General features: G+C 43.3%; 2 protein-coding genes across 9 annotated transcripts in view; one reads left to right on the top strand and one right to left on the bottom strand.

Annotated features, from left to right (window-relative positions):
• Positions 1 to 2,348: 2,348 nt before the first annotated feature.
• On the top strand, positions 2,349 to 19,804 carry LOC134858115 (uncharacterized protein C18orf63-like). The gene is made up of 15 exons (XM_063874020.1): positions 2,349 to 2,473; positions 2,640 to 2,718; positions 3,622 to 3,678; positions 3,939 to 4,050; positions 4,133 to 4,174; positions 4,477 to 4,553; positions 4,786 to 4,898; positions 5,185 to 5,281; positions 5,457 to 5,542; positions 5,613 to 5,799; positions 6,759 to 7,424; positions 9,665 to 9,748; positions 10,981 to 11,076; positions 18,614 to 18,773; positions 19,718 to 19,804. Exons 1-14 carry the CDS (start codon positions 2,349 to 2,351, stop codon positions 18,728 to 18,730), a joined length of 1,938 nt encoding a protein of 645 aa, XP_063730090.1. The 3' UTR covers positions 18,731 to 18,773; positions 19,718 to 19,804.
• A 195-nt stretch (positions 19,805 to 19,999) lies between these two features.
• dipk1c (divergent protein kinase domain 1C) overlaps positions 20,000 to 22,415 on the bottom strand; it is a 15,393-nt gene continuing 12,977 nt past the window's right edge. For all 8 annotated transcript variants that reach the window (XM_063912512.1, XM_063912511.1, XM_063912510.1 and 5 more), the window contains exons 9-10: positions 21,405 to 21,479; positions 20,000 to 21,042 (exon numbers count right to left, since the gene is read on the bottom strand). In XM_063912512.1, coding sequence (XP_063768582.1) covers positions 20,815 to 21,042; positions 21,405 to 21,479 — 303 coding nt within the window. In that variant the 3' untranslated portion in view covers positions 20,000 to 20,814. The remainder of the gene's footprint in view (positions 21,043 to 21,404; positions 21,480 to 22,415) is intronic.

Consider the following 22,415-nt stretch of genomic DNA (forward strand, 5'->3'; position numbering starts at 1 on the left):
CAATTATCTGCCTTAAAAAAGCAATTTGTGTCACTGGAACTGATAAAAAATACCATTTAAAAGTAAGAAATGGTGTTAGTATGTGTAAATTAAATCACAGTGAGAGCTCTTTTTTTCTCCCACTTTTCCTTATAGATTTTAGCTATTTTGCATGAACTGTTTAGCTAACATTTATTTCATTAAATTATCGGGTTTCTTTAATAATTAACACTAAAAAACTGGATTTATCTCAGGATATATATACTGCCGTTGTTTAGTGCAAAGTAAAATATAAGATTAGTGATTTAAATATCAGTATAAACTCAGAAAACCGGATTTGTTTTTGCTAACTGCTACTCCGGGTCGGGGAGAAACAAAGAGGTGAGTGAAATCTAAAGGAGAACAAACTATTATTTCATTTATTTTATTGTATATTTTAGTTTTGAGGTCTTTTATAATTCCACACGGCTCAGCATATTTGTATTAGTTTAATTTAAACTGAATGTGTTTACTTATAAATAACTTTAGGATTTAGTGATTATTAAAATATGGTTATTTTATTTACTGGTATATTCTTGATTCTAGTAAATTAATTAACTATCCTAGTTATTATTTATTTACAGATATATTCGTATTTATTGGTATTGTCAACTTCATTTCATATCTTTGTTTTTCAAAATAACTTAATTTAAATGGATTCTTTTTATTTTAAAATAACTTTAGGATTCAGTGATTATTAAAATAAGGATATTTAGTAAAGTTTAATTTGAATGAAATGTACTTATTCATTTGAAATGTTTTTAAAATAATATTTCTTGTTCCTTTTCTAGGTATTTAATATCTGCTGTTTTGGGTCAAAGAGGTTTGATTGAAACTCAGTATATTTGAGTCTGACAACAGGATTACATTCTATTCATCCAAATGACTTCATTGCCAGCTTAGTGAAACCGGACATGTTGTGTACACCAAAGTTTCATTATACAAATGTATAGTAAGGGTCTTAAAATGAAAGGCATTATAGTATAAACAATAGTTAAAATATGACTTAGCTGATTTGGACCATTTTGGAGTGGTTTAGGGGGGTTATTGAGCTATAGTGCATCCTCAATAACCCCCAAACCCACTCAGAAATGGTCCAAATCGGCTAAGCCATATTTTAACTATTGTCCACATACTGTAATGCAAATTAACACAATTTATGCTAATTGCCCAACATATGCAGGTTAGCATCCTGCAGTTTCTATGTACTGTGCATCATAAACCCGGCTGCAGGACGGTGCTGCTGACTCAGCTGCTGCCCGGCTGCAGGAGGTTGTGTGACTCAGCTTTGCAGCGAGTCGTTCATCTCCTGGATCTTATCTCGGAGGTCAGCGTTGACCTGGATCAGGTTGCTCTTGTTCATCAGGGGATTCTTCTCGTTCAAAGCTTGCTCCTTAGAGAGTTTCTTCTCCTGCTTTTCGAGGATGTTCTGCAAAGTTTTGTTCTGGTTCAGCAGAGCTTTCCTCTCTATGCTCATGAACTTGTGATACTTCTACAGAGCGCTCAGAATCAGGAGGCTTCGGCTGACTCGATGGATTCTCTGGTCAGTGGCGTTGTTCTTCATCTTCAAGGCGTCTGTCTCCGCCGTCACCTCATCGTACTTACGCCTCCAGTTTTCTTCTTGGACAAGCTTCCTGTCGACCTCAGCGAGGGTTTTACAGAGGACCAGGTTTTGAGCCTGCAGGACATTCTTATCAGCCTCCAGGTCTGCGTGGTAATTCCTCAGGACATGTTTCTGCTGAGTTCTTTGACCTCCAGCGCCTCGGCCGCGGCTCTGGTCCCGTTGAACATGCCGTTGAGGGTGCTGTGATTGCTCACTTTGTCGCTGAGATCCCTCGCTTCTCTCTGCATGCCGTTTCAGCTGCTTCTCGCGGCCTTCTCCTCTGCCACGATGGTGTTGTAGGTTTCCCCCGGAGTCTCCGTACAGGTGAAGTTCCTCCTGTGATGGAGAATCTGCCGTTGCAGAGTTTGCAGCTGTCCGGCGATGGCCTGCAGGCCGGCAGCCATCTCCCTGTGATCCTGAGCGGAGTCCTATAGGTTCCTCTCCGCCTGCTCCAGAGGGAGGGACGCCTGTTTAATGCAACTCATGTTCAGATTATCAACGTTTTAAACAGAGTGGCATCTTGGGAAAGAGTGGAATTATTTACATTTGTGGAAATAAAAAAATATGGTTAATGAGAAAAAGCAATACATTTTTTTTTATATAAGACACGTTTAAACTCCGGCGTAAAATTACGTAACTTCTCGTATAGAATATTGACAGTAAACCTGATGACAAACACGCTCATGTTGCTGCTTGCATCCTCATTAATGTGTGTTTTCAGGTGAGGATGAGCGGCCTGCAGCAGTCCATCTTCTTCCTCAGACTTCCCGATCTGAAGAAGCTCTGCTGCGTGGCTCTGTCTCTGCAGGGGGAAAACGAGGAGCCCCGGAGCAGACAGTTAAAGACCTGCAGGTGATGTTTAGGAGGAGTAACAGGAGTTTAAATATGACTCGTATCCATCTGTAAAAATGTGAGTTATTAAAGGACAAAGGCAGGCGTTATTGTCTCACTGAAAAGCAGCATTCCTGTCGACGGGCCCTTGATTAAACTGTGTGTGTGTGTGTGTGTGTGTCCACAGACAGCTGGTGTTGATGTACTCTGATATTCTGGCTTCTCCGGCGCTGGACTCCTTCACTGATATCACTGTGGTCATGGCCGTAAGAAACACACACGTGCACGCACGCACGCATGCACTCACGCACTCACACACACACACACACATACACACACACACACAGGCTACGCTCATTTAAGTTTTCCAAGGTTTCCTTTAATTAAACGTTTTAAACCTCTTAGTTTGAACTTTGTGGATGGAAGGATAGGACAACATGTCCTCACTTCCAAGGTCCTAAACTGCTAAACACACACACACACACACACACACACACACACACACACACACACACACACATGCAACAGGCTTACAGGAGTTTAATTATGCAGCTTTTTTATTTGCAAAGATCTCTTTCTTCTTTAAGGTTAATGATCTATTTAAGTGTAATAATTAGTTGTAATGTTCGCAGACGTGCTTTTTATTTCTGGGGCAAAACTGTTTTATTATCACTTCATGTAGTTTTACAACAGGTCTGTATCTGTAGTATTGACAAAAGCACTTCCAGAGAACATCATTGTGTGTGTGTGTGTGTGTGTGTGTGTGTGTGTGTGTGTGTGTGTGTGTGTGTGTGTGTGTGTGTGTGTGTGTGTGTGTGTGTTTGTGTGTGTGTGTGTGTGTGTGTGTGTGTGTGTGTGTGTGTGTGTGTGTGTGTGTTTGTGTGTGTGTGTGTGTGTGTGTGTGTGTGTGTGTGTGTGAGAGTGACTGACTTCCGGAAACCCTCTCCGACGGTTTGAAGGGTTTGCTTGCTGATACTTCCCCAGCGGAGACACCCACACAAACTACCAAACATCCCCCCCCCCCCCACACACACAGCTCACATAATTACCCTCTGCTACATAAGAATGTTGTCTCTTGTACGTGATAGGCTAAGGGGCAGGACATCCCTAAGCAGTCGACCAATCACAACAGTCTGTGTAAATATTTTTTTTTTTGTCTCTTTGTTTAGATCCCGTTTTTCCAGAAGCGTATCCTGCAGGCGTTCGCTCAGAGACACGGTCTGCAGGTACAAGCTGAACATCACTCAGATTTAAATATACAACAAAAGGAAATAAGAATAAGAGAACTGTGAAGAATATAAAATATGTACAGTAAATCTGAGAAAACAAATAGTTTGAGGACGTGTGTGTGTGTGTGTGTGTGTGTGTGTGTGTGTGTGTGTGTGTGTGTGTGTGTGTGTGTGTGTGTGTGTGTGTGTGTGTGTGTGTGTGTGTGTGTGTGTGTGTGTGTGTGTGTGCGTGCGCGCGCGCGTGCGTGCGTGCGTAGATGGCCCCCCCTCAGTGTTTGTTTCCAGGTGTGCTGCAGTGTTGTGTGTCCTACTCTCTGATCTGCAGACTGGCTCCCAGCTGGAACAAGGCTGGACTCTACCTCATCACTGGTATGTTCCTTGAGACGCTAAGACACACACACATGAACAGTTCCTTTGGTGTCATGATAATAACGTGTGTGTGTGTGTACAGGTAAAGACTTCCTGACTGGGAGTGGGAGGCAGAACGCTGTCAGTGAGTTTGATTTATCTCCAGCTCTGATTATCTTTTATTATTCAACTTCTATATCAGATTACATCAGTGTGCTGTTAGGTCATGGGTTAGGGGTAGGTAAGCACGAGAGCCTTTAATCACATTTTAACTTATAAACACATTTTCTAACAATCAACTTTAAGAGTTTTACTTTTAAGTGAGACATCTCTCACAGGGAAACATCATATAAAGTAAAACAACTTGAGATTTTCTGCAGAATTTACACCTTTTTATCGCATTTCCAAATGTAATACTATTTGCATCTGTGTGTGTGTGTGTGTCAGGTTTGCAGATGAGCACCAGCGAGGGTCAGCTGTGCCTCAGTGTTGAAGCGAACAGCGTCAGACTGCCCCCGATCGCAGTAAGAAAACTCATTGTTTTTTACTTTGTACTTCATGCTGTTTTTCACGTGTTTACATTTAAAAATACAGAATAAATAACTCAATTAATTAAAGATGTTATTTAATTAAAGCATGTGCTGTTAGTAAAAAAAAGAAATCTAAACCCATAAGATAAACAGAAGTTAAAACAAAACCAAATATAAAAAGTGCAGAAAATCATTAAAAATAAAGAGGCGTTTTTCTTTGTTGCAGCTGGAGGATTTCAACCTCCCCCCGCTGGTTCTGAGGAGGTTCTGCAGCGACCCGGAGTCTGTCCTGAACCCGTCCTCCAGCGGGGGGAACATCTGGTGCCACGTGCTGCCCAGGTAACACAGCGCCGCCAGCAGGACACTACTAAATAAATAAATCTAATTATACTTTTTAAATAAAAGAGTAAACAAACAAGTCAAAAAACAGGTTGTGTTTTTCTGTCTGGCCACAAGGGAGAGCTGCTGCTCTGCATAAACACAGACACTCACATCTTAATGTTTATTATTACTGATGATTACTCTCACACACTCACAAATCAGGAGATGATTAAGTATATACATTTATAAATATATGTAGTGTAATTAATATGTATATTCATTTACATATGTGTGTGTTTTTAAGCATGAAGAAAGGTCAGATAATCACCATCAGTCGTCAGCTGCCCAAAGATGGACCTTTTAAAACCTACAGAGAGCTGCAGAACCACTGGAACTGCCTGGTACACACACACACACACACACACACACACACACACACAAACACAGTAATGTAAACTCTCTATTGGTCACATTAAGCTCTCCGCATATCTATATTTGTGGTGTGTGTGTGTGTGTGTGTGTGTGTGTGTGTGTGTGTGTGTGTGTGTGTGTGTCTGTGTGTGTGTGTGTGTTCAGTATGGTTACAGACTCCCTGAGGTTGCAGAAGAGGAGGTGGTTTACTGCAGCGTTTACTTCAGACTGGTGGGAGAGAGGCTCTTCACGTATCCTCACGCCTTTATATTTATTAAAAAATGAATGCATTGTGCAGAATGTTCCTCAACCCCCCCTCAGATATCCTCTGAGCTGCGTGCGCCTGCAGCCACTGCAGCGCCTCCCCCGTGTCGACCTGCAGGGAGCGCTCAGCTGCTTCCTGTCCGACGTCAGGCAGCGGCTGCAGAGTGTGTGTGGTTTCCCTGCACACCTCACCGGGAAACCCTGTTACAGCACCGTCAGCCTGAGCTCTGCTGCGAGCCTTCAGGTACACACACACACACACACACACACACACACACACATGAAGCGTGTTTTATGGATACTGTAAAGCTGATACCTTCAAGGACAGTGGGGGAAATAATAACTGGGAAAACCACATGTGGATCTTGGAAAGCAGACAGATGCCGTCACAGTCAGATATCTGGAAATAATTCTGGAAAATAAAGTATTACAAAATCAGCGTTCCCCACGCTGTAAAACACTTTTACCATGGTAGAGGTGCGACGCTGCAGAGAAAGGCTCCTCTCAGCGCCCGCAGGACTCGTGTTTTACTGCAGGAAGGTGAGGAGGCTCCTGCCGTCCACTGGGGCGGGGGTCATTCATCATCGTGTTCAGAGGAGCACAGTAGAGAAGCAGGATAAACAATATCAAACGGTAATGAAGAAGGTTTTTTATCCACACAGCCTGTGGAGAATCTGAAATATAAATGCAGGTTCATTTCATCCATAAGAGCTCAAAGAGAAGCAGAGAATAAAAGACTGAAGTTTATTAACTATACATCATACGATAATTCAGTTACTCCTGCAGCTTTTTCACTATTCCAATAATATGAAGGGAGGTTCAGATCTGTGCTTTTGGTTCATTCTCCTTCTGTTTTCATCACACTCTTTAATGAGACGTTGTTAGGAGTTTCTTTAATGCAAACAAAGTCTAAATGCAGCACTAATCCCCTCTTCAGTCTCAAATATCTGGATATATAGATGTCCACCCCCTGAGGTGCTGCGTGATGCTTTTATCTCACTCTGAAGGGATTTATTTTAAACGTCAGGAAAAACTGACAAATATCCTTTGATGTTTTTTACTGAATCGAAAAAATGTAAAAAAGCCAAAGTAAGTAGAAGTATTATTATTAGTAGTATTTGTTGCAGACAGGGTAGAAGTAGTTTATTTAAATAAATGAAACCATGAGTTTAATCAGAGATGACTCCTGCTCTTCCTCCCCAGGTGCTGAGTGCTGATCAGGTGAACCTCTCCTCCTCTTCCTCCCTGAGGTCTGCCCTCAACCAGCTGCCTCCCCCTCTTCCCCCCCGACCACTGAAGCCCTTCCTCGGCTCGCAGCCTCCCTCCCTCCCCCCTCAGTACGGAGCCCAGGGGCTTCTGGGTAACCGGCGTGGATTCACACAAAGTCAAGGACCTCCTTCCTCCTCCTCCTCCTCCTCCTCCTCCTTTTCTTCACTGGTTTCCTTTTCCTCTTCCTCTTTCCCCCCTCTTCCTCCCAATAAATTGGTGCCCATCTTCAGGAATAAGTTTCCCTCACGCCACGTCAACACCGCCCTGCTGCGCCTCCAGAAGCAGAGAGAAGGGGGAGGGAGGGTGACGTTACCCACCTTAAAAACGCCCCCCACTTCTTCTTCTACGTCTTTGTCAGCGGCGTCACTTCCTGTCCCTCGCTTCTCCCGCCGCCCGGCTACTCACTCTTCCCTGTCCAACTCTAACCCCAATCTGAAGCACATCCTCACCCTCAGCCCGGTGTCCAAATGCGGCCTCGCCCCGCCGCCGAAACCAGAGATCAAACCCAGAGTGAAGTTTAGCTCAGATGCTAACTCCGAAGCTACACTTCCGTCAGCTGCTAAACCGCCCGACGACAGACTCGCCTCAAGCAGCTCAGAGGTGAGACTTTAACATCCGTATGTCAGCAGAATCACTCCTTTGTTTACATTCCTGGAAACATCGTGACATCACTGAGGAACAGTCGCGCTGCTATTGGCTAGCGCTCCGATAAAAATGTGAAAAAATAAACCCATAAGGAACATTTTTCTGACTTATTTTACAGTCATTAAAATGCTTTATTCTCCTAACAAAATACATGACACAGTAGAGACACTACATACTGATATGCACCTGAAGAAGACCTGAGAGGGACGCTTTAAAGTAGAGACAAAACATACTGATATGCACCTGAAGAAGACCTGAGAGGGACGCTTTAAAGTAGAGACACTACATACTGATATGCACCTGAAGAAGACCTGAGAGGGACGCTTTAAAGTAGAGACACTACATACTGATATGCACCTGAAGAAGACCTGAGAGGGACGCTTTAAAGTAGAGACACTACATACTGATATGCACCTGAAGAAGACCTGAGAGGGACGCTTTAAAGTAGAGACACTACATACTGATATGCACCTGAAGAAGACCTGAGAGGGACGCTTTAAAGTAGAGACACTACATACTGATATGCACCTGAAGAAGACCTGAGAGGGACGCTTTAAAGTAGAGACACTACATACTGATATGCACCTGAAGAAGACCTGAGAGGGACGCTTTAAAGTAGAGACACTACATACTGATATGCACCTGAAGAAGACCTGAGAGGGACTCTTTAAAGTAGAGACACTACATACTGATATGCACCTGAAGAAGACCTGAGAGGGACTCTTTAAAGTAGAGACACTACATACTGATATGCACCTGAAGAAGACCTGAGAGGGACGCTTTAAAGTAGAGACACTACATACTGATATGCACCTGAAGAAGACCTGAGAGGGACGCTTTAAAGTAGAGACACTACATACTGATATACACCTGAAGAAGACCTGAGAGGGACGCTTTAAAGTAGAGACACTACATACTGATATGCACCTGAAGAAGACCTGAGAGGGACTCTTTAAAGTAGAGACACTACATACTGATATGCACCTGAAGAAGACCTGAGAGGGACGCTTTAAAGTAGAGACACTACATACTGATATGCACCTGAAGAAGACCTGAGAGGGACGCTTTAAAGTAGAGACACTACATACTGATATGCACCTGAAGAAGACCTGAGAGGGACTCTTTAAAGTAGAGACACTACATACTGATATGCACCTGAAGAAGACCTGAGAGGGACTCTTTAAAGTAGAGACACTACATACTGATATGCACCTGAAGAAGACCTGAGAGGGACTCTTTAAAGTAGAGACACTACATACTGATATGCACCTGAAGAAGACCTGAGAGGGACGCTTTAAAGTAGAGACACTACATACTGATATGCACCTGAAGAAGACCTGAGAGGGACGCTTTAAAGTAGAGACACTACATACTGATATGCACCTGAAGAAGACCTGAGAGGGACTCTTTAAAGTAGAGACACTACATACTGATATGCACCTGAAGAAGACCTGAGAGGGACTCTTTAAAGTAGAGACACTACATACTGATATGCACCTGAAGAAGACCTGAGAGGGACTCTTTAAAGTAGAGACACTACATACTGATATGCACCTGAAGAAGACCTGAGAGGGACGCTTTAAAGTAGAGACACTACATACTGATATGCACCTGAAGAAGACCTGAGAGGGACGCTTTAAAGTAGAGACACTACATACTGATATGCACCTGAAGAAGACCTGAGAGGGACTCTTTAAAGTAGAGACACTACATACTGATATACACCTGAAGAAGACCTGAGAGGGACTCTTTAAAGTAGAGACACTACATACTGATATGCACCTGAAGAAGACCTGAGAGGGACTCTTTAAAGTAGAGACACTACATACTGATATGCACCTGAAGAAGACCTGAGAGGGACGCTTTAAAGTAGAGACACTACATACTGATATGCACCTGAAGAAGACCTGAGAGGGACTCTTTAAAGTAGAGACACTACATACTGATATACACCTGAAGAAGACCTGAGAGGGACTCTTTAAAGTAGAGACACTACATACTGATATGCACCTGAAGAAGACCTGAGAGGGACTCTTTAAAGTAGAGACACTACATACTGATATGCACCTGAAGAAGACCTGAGAGGGACGCTTTAAAGTAGAGACACTACATACTGATATGCACCTGAAGAAGACCTGAGAGGGACGCTTTAAGCACATCTTTAAATGTTTAATATTTCTGTATTTTTCTTGCAGGGAGTTGAGTCCGAGTCAAAGAAGAAGAAGCAAAGATCTGCGGTTGGAGACATGGACGTGGCTCAGATGACCCAGAGCAACCAGGTGAGGAGAGAAACTGTCTATCCTCTTCTTCCTCTTCCTCCTCCTCCTCTAATAACCTCTCATATGTCCCAACAGGGCTACCATACAGAGAAGCAAACCTTTCTAAGTGCAAACTTCAGGACAAATTATCTCCTTTCTTTAGCTGCTCCAGTGTTTTTTTTACTGGTGTTTAAATTTTGTTTGCATGCAGATATTTGGTGCACATTTTGCCCTGTTTTGAGGTTGATTTTACAAGGATTGTGTAGCTTTTCAAATATAGGTTAAGCTTATATGTCTTAAAGCACCTGCAAAAAGGGAAATGCACACTAAATCTTGCTGATATAAATGAGGTTTTTATGCAGAAATATTGCGCAAAATCCTCCCCTTTTAATGCAAATGAGCCTCATAGCAAACTTACTCTCTATGCAATCTATCCTTAGAGGACAGTTTGTGTGTCTGTTTATGTTCTGGAGAGATAAATCCCTTCTGTTTTGCATCCACAGTTTGCCTTGTTGAAGATATTGTAAATAAATGTAGACTAAACTTTATTTAGTGATGTTCCTGCAGCTTCCTCATTAGCTTCCTGCAGAGGGCCACATGCATTAGCGTGATGTATGAGACAGAGTTAGCGTGATGAATCGCACACACACATTGCTCTCTTCCCTCACAAACACTCTTCAGGAGGAGGTGTTGCAGGGATGGATGTTCAGCCGCCTCATTTATAACAACATTCATCAGTTTTACAGCCACAAGCTGCAGCGTCTCAACAACAATGCATCAGCTCCTGTTTTCCTCCGGACTCTCCGTCTGCAGCGTTTAATACCTGAGAGCTGCTGGAAGACGTGCTTTTACTTTAGTGGTTTTTATTTCAAACCAGGGCTAGTTTCTGCAGCTTTTTGGGATGTAGTCCAACGCTTGAGACAGAAATCCTTAATTTAATCACTTTTTATCCTTCATATTTACAGTCAAGATGTCTATACTTTATTCATTTCTTCAGGCTTTCTCACAAAAAAACAATCTGGTGCAACAACACAGCAAATCAACATATGTGTGGTAGTGTGTGTGAGGACAGAAATCCTCCCTGTGTCACAGATTTCTTCCAATTTTTCAAAATAAAAGCATAAATGTTCCCTTTAGTTTGCATCTCTTTGTTTTTTTTCTCCTTCCTTTTTCTTCCCTCACACCTCCTTGTGTCTCAGATTGAATTAAAATAAGCTTTATTGTCACACAGTGTTTCCTCTCTGTCTCTGCAGCTGTCGAAGCTGAACACAGCGACCCTGTCCGCCTGGCTGAGAGGAAGAGGAGTTCAGGTCACCGCCAAACTGAGGAAGGAGGATCTGATGCTGAAGGTCATGGGCTGCCTGGCTGAGGCCTGAAACACACACACACACACACACACACACTCTTAATAGACTCCCCCTGCAGTGTACCCGCTGTGCTCAGCTCCTCATTTGTGGATTTGATGTAAAATCTGGCCGTCTTCATCACATCCTCATCCTCGCTAATTGAGATGCTGAAGATTTGCCAACATGTAAATTCTCGTGTCAGAGAGAGTCCATACAGCAAGTGACACACACACCTTTCAGGGGGGTTTCATGCAGAGATCTGCTGCATAATTGGATTTTTTAAGGGTGATTTTACAAAAGGATTGTCCAAAAACAAGACAGAAATACATTTCATTTATATCTTCAAAGCATGTGCAAAGAGGGGAAAGGAACGGCACATTTTGCTTGTATAAATTAGGTTTTTGTGCAGATATTTGTTGCAAAATGTTCCCTTTTTTATTGCAAAACTCAGATAAGAATGCAGTTTATAATCCTCAAAGCATCTGCAGAGGGAAATGCAGCCAGAGTTCAGACATGTTGACAACTCCAAAGTAAAACCCAACGCGTTTGTTGTATAAAGCGTTTAAGATGTTCAGTTTACTGATGTTGAAATGTTTTGAAGACAGCACTTTAATATTTAGCTGTTCTTAAGCAGGTTTAGTTCTTTCCTCTTTGTTCATGTATCGCTTTAAAAGTGAATTAAAAGTATTATCTACCTCTGAGAAATGCAGGAGAAGAAGGTATATTACATCCTTTTGTTTAATATTCATCTATTTATAAAGCAGCTGCTTGTTGTTCAGAAATATATTTATGAAGTTTTGTGCATAACAATAATTTGTAGAGATTTACAGTTTCTTTAGTAAGAAGTGTGTGTGTGTGTGTGTGTGTGTGTGTGTGTGTGTGTGTGTGTGTGTGTGTGTGTGTGTGTGTGTGTGTGTGTGTGTGTGTGTGTTCCGTCTGTCCCTGGGAACGAGGGTAAAAATAATCAGAAGTCTCTATGAAAACATACAGAGCTCTGTAAAAATGTTAGTACTCCACTTAATGAGACAGCAGCTCCAAATATATCTAGAATAATAACCTGTGTGTGTGTGTGTGTGTGTGTGTGTGTGTGTGTGTGTGTGTGTGTGTGTGTGTGTGTGTGTGTGTGTGTGTGTGTGTGTGTGTGTGTGTGTGTGTGTGTGTGTGTGTGTCAGATTCTCAGTATATGAGGTCACCGTTAGCTGTCAGGTGTTTCATTATTTCCGCTCTCTGCATATCAACAGTGAGCGGCATCTGGTCCATCCCATGACTCTCTCACACACACACACACACACACACACACACACATATACACACACACACACACACACACTCTGTATACGTCTCAGCTGACAGGTTGTGTGAAATGAACCTCTCGTGTGCTGAGAGTCTCTTGAGGTTGAAAAGTAATCTAAACTTAGACTTAAAATCTTAAACGACAAAAAAAGTCTGATGAAGGATTCTGGCTGCAGATGCATTCTGGGAAATGTAGTTTCTAGTGTTTCCGGCCTTTCACTCGCACTTAGCAAATAAAAAACACTTGCGTAACGTGCCAATAAACAACTTTTATTTTGCATTCACCGACATAAAGAGCCAGAAATAATAAGCAGTAATCAGGAGTCGGGTTTAAATGTACTTTATCATTTATCCATCTAAACCAAAATAAACAATTCATATGTCCTGTGGTAAATCATAACAAACATTCCCTTAAAAACAACTTTCAAAAGTGTTTTTTAATCTGTAAATGTACAACTTTATTCTCAGAAAATAAGGAATGTATTCCCTCGCTCCATAAATAATAAATCCCTGCATATTTTAATGAATAAAGTGTGTAAAAATGAGAGCGTGAAGGCTGTAAAAAAGGTGTATTAAACTCCATACATGTTGAACACACTGCAGGTGAATAGGGTCCACAATATAACCAGCAGAATCACCATGAAACCCCCCAACAAGAGCCTGTATGAACTCTCTTAATGTACACTCTGGTGTGTTTCAGACGGGGGGGGTTCATGAGCTCTGGGGTTTATCCCGACCGCCTCCTCTTTTTTTATTTATTTTATTGCCTAATTCCTAAATCCTCGTGCGGGGAAGTTGGCTGCATAGAGTCGAGAGTCAACACAAAGACTCTTTTGTTCTGTGGGACTGAAACCAGCACAACGACAGAGTGATGGATATGCACCAGTGTGTGTGTGTGTGTGTGTGTGTGTGTGTGTGTGTGTGTGTTGGTGGTCAGAGGGAATGTCCTGTACTCGAAGGGTTGGATTCTTTAAAGCGTAAAGTATCTGTGGAGGTTAACACCAAGAAGCTGTGCTGCTCGTTACAAATCACCGAGACAGAAAGAGTTTCACGCCTCGAGTTTCAGGAACACTTTGAGGAAGTTTTAACACCTGGGAGTCTGGACAAAGGGAAACTGAAACACATGCCATACCTCAGCCCTGCCGACAGACGCTTCCTGAGCCCGCTGTCCTGAGCCCGCTGTCCTGAGCCCGCTGTCCTGAGCCCGCTATCCTGAGCCCGCTGTCCTGAGCCCGCTGTCCTGAGCCCGCTGTCCTGAGCCCGCTATCCTGAGCCCGCTGTCCTGAGCCCGCTGTCCTGAGCCCGCTGTCCTGAGCCTGCTATCTTGAGCCCGCTGTCCTGAGCCCGCTGTCCTGAGCCCGCTGTCCTGAGCCCGCTGTCCTGAGCCTGCTATCTTGAGCCCGCTGTCCTGAGCCCGCTGTCCTGATACTTCACATTGTTTATTGTATTGTTTGGACTGGAAACGCTCCATGTTCTTTCCATAGACACACTTCACAGGGGTTAGTTCAGAGGAACTCAATAAAACCACCATAAAGAGAAGAGACATGACCAGAAGAAAAGCAAAGACAACGAGCACTAAAGGATCAACCTAAACAGCACCAGAGATAGGAGCCAGATCCCCTCAGACGGTCTCTGTTCTGCAGGGTTCAAACAGCGATTCAAGGCCCGGTAACTCTCACACAGTGAAGTGTTTCCTCTGGTTCTGACCTAGAAACACCCGTCAGGTTGCTCTCCTGCCAACCTACCACATTTGTCGCAGCTCTTCCTCCTTTCCAGCCGTCGCCTCGGGTCTGAAACAGATGCATCCTCCTCCGTTTCTCCTCTGTTTATACAGAGGAATGAAAGGCCAACAGGAGGACAAAAGATCCTCTGACAGACGATAGAAAGGGGAGCCATCTCAGCGCGTTGCTTATTAAACTCCACCTCGTTATGAAACTGAACCTGGAGGTGTTGCCTCACAAACCTTCACACTGTTTCTTAAAAACACATTTTTTACTGTCTGAAAATCTGTTAAAAAGCAGTCTCTAAAATATCTTTATAATGTTCAGCAGGAGCTCAAATAATATACAATCCTAAATTAGAGAAAACTTTAGTTTATGATCAGAATCTGCAAGATTTATAAGCAAAGGATAGAAAGTTTAACTTACTTACTAATTATTAGCAATATTAGCATATTGTTTACTACATTTGGTGAAAGAGTTAGGTTGCAAAATCTAATTAAGACCTAAATTAATTGATCATTTCTGCATTTTAGCTACATTTTCTGCAGGAAAATTATCTTGAGAGGACATTTGTGCTTCTTATTTGTCCTCGGGTCACCGTACAAAAGAGCTTCTCTTTAAGTCAAACAGCTTTTATAGAAGCAGTGCATTTAAATCAGAGCAGATCTTAAACACCGAGCTCCACTTGTTAAAGTCACTAACAATGAGGTTTATTTTACAGGACGGTTTAGGTTGTTTCCTTTAAGTCTGCATTCTCGTTTTCCATCAATTTTCCATCCGAAAAAGTAGCACATTGCATTATGGGAGCTGTAGTTTATAGTGTTTCGGCCTTTGACTTGCACTAAGTAAAAAAACATACAAAACTTCCGTAACGTGCCAATAAAGAGTCTCCGTCTCTCAGCAGGAGACTCTGATCCACTGACAGGAGTCTCCGTCTCTCAGCAGGAGACTCTGATCCACTGACAGGAGTGTCTGTACCTCCGTCTCTCAGCAGGAGACTCTGATCCACTGACAGGAGTCTCCGTCTCTCAGCAGGAGACTCTGATCCACTGACAGGAGTCTCCGTCTCTCAGCAGGAGACTCTGATCCACTGACAGGAGTGTCTGTACCTCCGTCTCTCAGCAGGAGACTCTGATCCACTGACAGGAGTGTCTGTACCTCCGTCTCTCAGCAGGAGACTCTGATCCACTGACAGGAGTGTCTGTACCTCCGTCTCTCAGCAGGAGACTCTGATCCACTGACAGGAGTCTCCGTCTCTCAGCAGGAGACTCTGATCCACTGACAGGAGTCTCCGTCTCTCAGCAGGACAGGAGTCTCCGTCTCTCAGCAGGAGACTCTGATCCACTGACAGGAGTCTCCGTCTCTCAGCAGGAGACTCTGATCCACTGACAGGAGTGTCTGTACCTCCGTCTCTCAGCAGGAGTCTCTGATCCACTGACAGGAGTGTCTGTACCTCCGTCTCTCAGCAGGAGACTCTGATCCACTGACAGGAGTCTCCGTCTCTCAGCAGGAGACTCTGATCCACTGACAGGAGTGTCTGTACCTCCGTCTCTCAGCAGGAGACTCTGATCCACTGACAGGAGTCTCCGTCTCTCAGCAGGAGACTCTGATCCACTGACAGGAGTCTCCGTCTCTCAGCAGGAGACTCTGATCCACTGACAGGAGTGTCTGTACCTCCGTCTCTCAGCAGGAGACTCTGATCCACTGACAGGAGTGTCTGTACCTCCGTCTCTCAGCAGGAGACTCTGATCCACTGACAGGAGTCTCCGTCTCTCAGCAGGAGACTCTGATCCACTGACAGGAGTCTCCGTCTCTCAGCAGGACAGGAGTCTCCGTCTCTCAGCAGGAGACTCTGATCCACTGACAGGAGTCTCCGTCTCTCAGCAGGAGTCTCTGATCCACTGACAGGAGTGTCTGTACCTCCGTCTCTCAGCAGGAGTCTCTGATCCACTGACAGGAGTGTCTGTACCTCCGTCTCTCAGCAGGAGACTCTGATCCACTGACAGGAGTCTCCGTCTCTCAGCAGGAGACTCTGATCCACTGACAGGAGTGTCTGTACCTCCGTCTCTCAGCAGGAGACTCTGATCCACTGACAGGAGTCTCCGTCTCTCAGCAGGAGACTCTGATCCACTGACAGGAGTGTCTGTACCTCCGTCTCTCAGCAGGAGACTCTGATCCACTGACAGGAGTCTCCGTCTCTCAGCAGGAGACTCTGATCCACTGACAGGAGTGTCTGTACCTCCGTCTCTCAGCAGGAGACTCTGATCCACTGACAGGAGTGTCTGTACCTCCGTCTCTCAGCAGGAGACTCTGATCCACTGACAGGAGTCTCCGTCTCTCAGCAGGAGACTCTGATCCACTGACAGGAGTCTCCGTCTCTCAGCAGGAGACTCTGATCCACTGACAGGAGTCTCTGTCTCTCAGCAGGAGACTCTGATCCACTGACAGGAGTGTCTGTACCTCCGTCTCTCAGCAGGAGTCTCTGATCCACTGACAGGAGTGTCTGTACCTCCGTCTCTCAGCAGGAGTCTCTGATCCACTGACAGGAGTGTCTGTACCTCCGTCTCTCAGCAGGAGACTCTGATCCACTGACAGGAGTCTCCGTCTCTCAGCAGGAGACTCTGATCCACTGACAGGAGTCTCCGTCTCTCAGCAGGAGACTCTGATCCACTGACAGGAGTCTCCGTCTCTCAGCAGGAGACTCTGATCCACTGACAGGAGTCTCCGTCTCTCAGTAGGAGACTCTGATCCACTGACAGGAGTCTCCGTCTCTCAGCAGGAGACTCTGATCCACTGACAGGAGTCTCCGTCTCTCAGTAGGAGACTCTGATCCACTGACAGGAGTCTCCGTCTCTCAGTAGGAGACTCTGATCCACTGACAGGAGTCCCCGTCTCTCAGCAGGAGACTCTGATCCACTGACAGGAGTCCCCGTCTCTCAGCAGGAGACTCTGATCCACTGACAGGAGTCTCTGTCTCTCAGCAGGAGACTCATGTCTTTCATTATTAGTTTGTTAGGATCAGGTGTGTGTGTGTGTGTGTGTGTGTGTGTGTGTGTGTGTGTGTGTGTGTGTGTGTGTGTGTGTGTTCATTAAAGACTAAATATAAATTATAAAAAGACTTGATTTCCGAAAATAAAGATAAACGTGTGTTGTGAGTCGAAGTCTCTGAGGATGTTCTGACCGTTTCCTCGGAGCCGCAGATGTTGAGAACTTGAAACTCGTTTTTGACAATAATACTCTCATTATCTCCAGTGAGTTCCCCTCTAAAGCCTCTGAGTTTCGGTCTCAGTTCAGATTAAACCCAGTGTGAAATGACTTTCTGAAGCTCTGACTTTTATCTCCATTTATCTGCTCCTCTTTAATTGGAACAGCAAACTGAACGAGCTGAAGCCAATTAATTACAGAGGCTGAGTTGAGAGAGAGGATTTAGAGAGGTTCCCTCAGGTGCTCGGTGTGTGGAGGTTTCAGACGCCTATAGAACCAGACAGGGTTTCTAACTGGGACTAAAGCTCCAAAAAATATACCAAACAGGAGCCGATCGAGGCAGAAATAAACCAGCAGCTATCATGTTTTGCAAGTGTTTCTTTCGTGGGACTTTAAATGAGCAAAATAGGGCCTGAATCATTCTGTGGTCGACGTGAATTTGAGGTTTTTAAGTTGGTGTTTTGAGGCTTTACGTACAGTTAAATGCAGGTAAACATTTCTGCCGTTTATTGGATATCTTCTGGGCAGAAGCAAAGAAAACGGGTGACTTTAGGGTCATCTTTCCTGCTCTGTGTCAGTGCTGCTGCAGTGATCGAGTCCAGGAGCTAAAGCGCCTCATGAAGGCGCACAAACATGAGCTGAGAGCCGCGACGTTCAGGGACGATTTAAAGCCGTCATAAAGTCTGCAGGAGTTTGTGATGTTCTGCAGGAGCTGCGTTTAAACTGGGGTCTCACTGATCCACTGCTGGTTTTAAACCCTGGTTTGAGTTGCATTAGGAGAACGTGTGTGAACCTCAGTGCTTCCAGTCGGACTCGTCTGCAGGAATCCCCCAAGTGAGCCAACATTAGATCATTAGATCACTTCTTAAAGTTAAAGACTCACTCTAGATTTTCCTAAGTGGAGATAAATGATCTGCTTGTGCTCGGCGAGTGCCAGTTGATCTGCAGATCTGTCAGTCACAGTGTGTGTGAAGCAGCATAAAGGCATCAATACACACCTCTGTTGGAGCTCAACAAGAGACTATATAGATGGAACAACCAGGAGAAGAACGGTGGAGAAATGCCACAAAAAAATAACAAATAAACTGAAAAAGATGGAAAAATAGTCTAAACATTTCCAATAATAACATCTAAAATGTAAGGAATAATAATACTTAAAAAACACGTTTATTTTGAGGCTACTTTAAAAACGCTGTGCCCTAAAATTGGAGCCATTGCTGTGGGAATAAAGACTAAAGTTTGGCTCGAATCGTATTTGGGAGATTCCCCAGTTTGGAAACCAGTTCTGTATTTTTCATCTGCATCTGATTTCTTTATTCCAGGAGTTTCCAGCAGCGTCTGCAGGAGCCAAGAGGCGCTTTACTTCATATTCCCCAACAGGATCCTCAGAAATCAACTCTGAACTCAGTGAGCTGGTTAGCTGCCCGGCTCTGTTGTGATTGGTCAACCACTTAGGGATGTCCCGCCCCCTTAGCCTGTCAGGTACAATGTGTTCAACAGATATAAAGAAATAGTGATATTTATTACAACTTATGGACCTCTTACAGCTTATGCATGCACGCACACACAGACAGCCGCGTGCGCGCGCACACAGGCAGCCGCGCGCGCACACACACACACACACACACACACACACACACACACACACACACACACACACACACACACACACACACACACACACAGTGAATAGAGGATCTTGTATGAAAGGATTTCCCAGTAATAAGGGTAAACCAGGAGCAGCTGTGCAGCGTCTGCAGCAGCATGAGCTCACAGTTAAAGAACTCAAATACCCAGAAGTCCCGTCTCAGGTTTCTCCACAGAGACGGGACTCTGAGGTTTGGATGTCGCGGCGACTGATGACACACAGCTGTGTTTTCCTGCAGATCTGAAAACAGGAAGAAGAAGCTGGATGTTAATCCGTTCCATAAATCTGTTTGTTGAATCTCCAGGATCCTGAGTCTGAGCGCCAGGGCTACTTCAGGACATTTCTGCACCAAAAACAAACTATTGTCCTAATTCTGCTTTTCATTAAATAATTAGATGCATATACCGCAGAACCCACTTTAGAACTTTCTGTATTTAAATTGGACATATTTTTAAAGTAGAAAATGTTTTGGGTTTAAAGAAGTCTGTAAAATCATTTTATTTTCTCTGCTTTTACGCTAAACTGTTCTACCTCATTTATACAACACTTCTTAATATCTTTTCTACCTTTCATTTGTGCTTTATTTTGTACATGCCTTTGTATTTAACATGTGTGTTTTTAACATGATATCAGTGTTTAGTTTATAAAATAAGGCTATTATAGAGAGAGGCCGTCGGGTTAAACTGAGATCAGATTTCTCTTTCTCTGTGCGTTTGTGTAGTAAATCTGTCTCCAGTTTGTGTTGTGATTTCTCTCTGACATGTTGTGTCTCCTGCAGAAACTCTGGAACCTGATCAGAGGAGGAGGAGGAGGAGGAGGAGGATCTACAGGGGGAGATCTGCAGTATTTTCACATTTTACTCAAGTACTGAACTTAAGTATTATTTTCAGGTGTTTCTACGTTAGGCTGTGTGTGTGTGTGTGTGTGTGTGTGTGTGTGTGTGTGTGTGTGTGTGTGTGTGTGTGTGTGTGTGTGTGTGTGTGTGTGTCTTACTTTTTTATATCAATATTTGAATTATTATTTATTTTTTAATGCAAATTAAAAGATGTAGTTCTTATTTTTATTACATTTTATTTATCTTTATTATTCTCAGACGTAGCGACAAAACCAATTTCCATTTGTTATAAATAAGTCATGTTAACAACATGCATGAGACACTCAGCAGATGCTCTGTACACATGTTAGTAATCAACTCTACTTCCTGTTAACATTTATTCATCTATTGACAGGAAAGACACGTCTACATTACTCTGAGACAGCATGTAAGTATTTAAACGTTTCTGCAGAAATCCCCAAAATGCACGTTGTTAAAACCCAGTTCTAACCATCAGCTGCAAACTGGGAATTGTTTCCTGCAGCACGGGAGCAAAGAGGCAAAACACAGTTTTTATTTCCTCCGTCTGATGAAGCTTTAACTGCATTTCATTGCACAACCTCCTGTTGCACAACGTCAATAAATGATCGTATCTTTGCACAAAAGTCACAGAAATGGTCCGTCTTTCTCAGGAATATTGATCTGATTCTGATCCTTATTGGAGCTGCAACATGATCCATATTTCCCATCAGCCCCTGCAGAAACAAAGGTCAGTGCTTCCTCCATGAGGGTCTTTTTATTCCAGTTAAACATCTACTGCTTCCTGCACGTTTTGCACACAATCCCTGTCAATATGTCACAGAAATGGTCCGTCTTTCTCAGGACTTTTGATCTGTTTCCGATCCTTTTTAGACCTGAATCCATATTTCCCACCAGCACCGGCGTAAACAGCGTCTGTGAGGGTCTATTTTTCTGGGATGCCCTTCATGTTGTTGGGGATAGAAATCCCAAACAGGACATTGTTTCTTCCTCCTGATTCAGCGTTACGGTTCCCCTCCACCTCAGAAGTTGAGCGACGTGTGGACTTGATCTTTCTCCTCCCATCTTCCTCCTCCTCCTCCTCTTCCTCCTCCTCCTCCCTCTGCAGAGCCTCCCCCCTCCTGCAGGAGACGGGTGAGGATGCTGAGGAGACGCTGAAGAACGTCCTCACCTCCTCCTCTTCCTCCTCCCTCCTCCTCCTCCCCTCCATCGGTCTCTGAACACTCCTGCACCGCCCGCTGCAGCTCCACCTGTTCGAGAAACACAGGAAACAATAGAATAAAATATTAAAGTTAAGATCCTAATTAACTCTCATATTAAATTACATTATTTATTGTGAGTTTGACCCCTTCCTGCATTTATTTCTTAGCGTCTAAAGTAAAAGAATGGAGGGTTTTTGTTATAAAAATGGACAAAATCCTTTTTTTGGGGAAGTTTTATATTCAAATCATTCATTTAAAAGAAGATAAGTTTATAAAATAATAAAAGCAGAATAAGTCTTAATACAGAAAATAACTCAATGATAAATGATGAAAAAGAGTGAATTGAGGAAATAATAAAAGCATCAATTAGATTCATGTAAATAAATATGACATGGAGTTTATTTAAATACCTGCAGAGGGAGGCCGGCTTTTGCTCCGAGAAGCGTCGGGGAAAACCAGGGCCGGAAAATCTTCTCACAGATTACCTGGAGACAAGGAACACGTCAAACTAACCCCCCGGAGATATCAGGTCGGGGAGTATAGACTCTTCAAAACGATTTCACAGGAGGAAGAGTTTCAAACAAAAGGAGGAAGGAAAGACGGTGGAAATACTAGACGAGTGGAAAAAGGTCGAAAGGTTTCTTCATTATGCAGACGACGCCTCGCTATTCATTATCAATCAGTCATCACACACACACAGACACACACACACACACACAGCTCACAAAGACAATGCGTCCTTTCTCTGAGGGGATGATTGACAGGCGGAGGGTCATCCGTGGACCAATCAGACGACAGTCAACACTTCTTCGTCTCGCTCTTTGTTCTGTTTTTTTGTCCGTTTGAAACAAAAACTTCTTGTCTTTTATCTGAATTTTTTTATTGTCTCGTTCAGGTATCTTGTGTGACAGCGGGGGGTTGTCACACAACGGCTTCGATTACTTTTGATGTGAAGGCCGAAAAAAGGTTTTTATTTTAAATGATATATATTTTTAAATTGTAATATTCATATCATTATGTTTGTATTCTCATCATCATTATCTTTAGTATTTTATATTTTATTTAGTTTTTCATTTTCTAAATGATTGGAAAGTCATGTTTGTCATTTGTTGGGACATTATGTGGTTTTTAAATGTTACACTAAAATGCAATGAACACAATACAGTTCAATTAGCTCTAACTTCGACTAGAGGTAACAGTTACCCAAACAAATAACCTATTATAATAAAGTAAAAAAACACCTGCACAGGTTGGAGGAATAAAGCCATCGTAATTCATATTAATTCACTCGATATAATTATTCAAATGTGCTTTCAAATGATTATTTTCACAAGGCCGCATTGTTTAAAATGTACAGTCTGTGAAGAAACAAAATAAATGATCTAAATTATAGACGTGGAATTAAAGCAATGCTTTATTTT

This window comes from Eleginops maclovinus, chromosome 21 (genome assembly GCF_036324505.1).
Source record: "Eleginops maclovinus isolate JMC-PN-2008 ecotype Puerto Natales chromosome 21, JC_Emac_rtc_rv5, whole genome shotgun sequence".
NCBI classification, from domain to species: Eukaryota; Metazoa; Chordata; class Actinopteri; order Perciformes; family Eleginopidae; genus Eleginops; species Eleginops maclovinus.

What these genes read in the sequence shown, in the direction of transcription:
- LOC134858115 (XM_063874020.1), top strand. Translation starts at nt 2,349, where the DNA reads ATGAGCGGCCTGCAGCAGTCCATCTTCTTCCTCAGACTTCCCGATCTG. An exon ending in CTCAGAGACACGGTCTGCAG is followed by an intron (nt 3,679 to 3,938) that starts GTACAAGCTGAA and finishes GTGCGTGCGTAG; the next exon opens with ATGGCCCCCCCTCAGTGTTT. An exon ending in TGGACTCTACCTCATCACTG is followed by an intron (nt 4,051 to 4,132) that starts GTATGTTCCTTG and finishes GTGTGTGTACAG; the next exon opens with GTAAAGACTTCCTGACTGGG.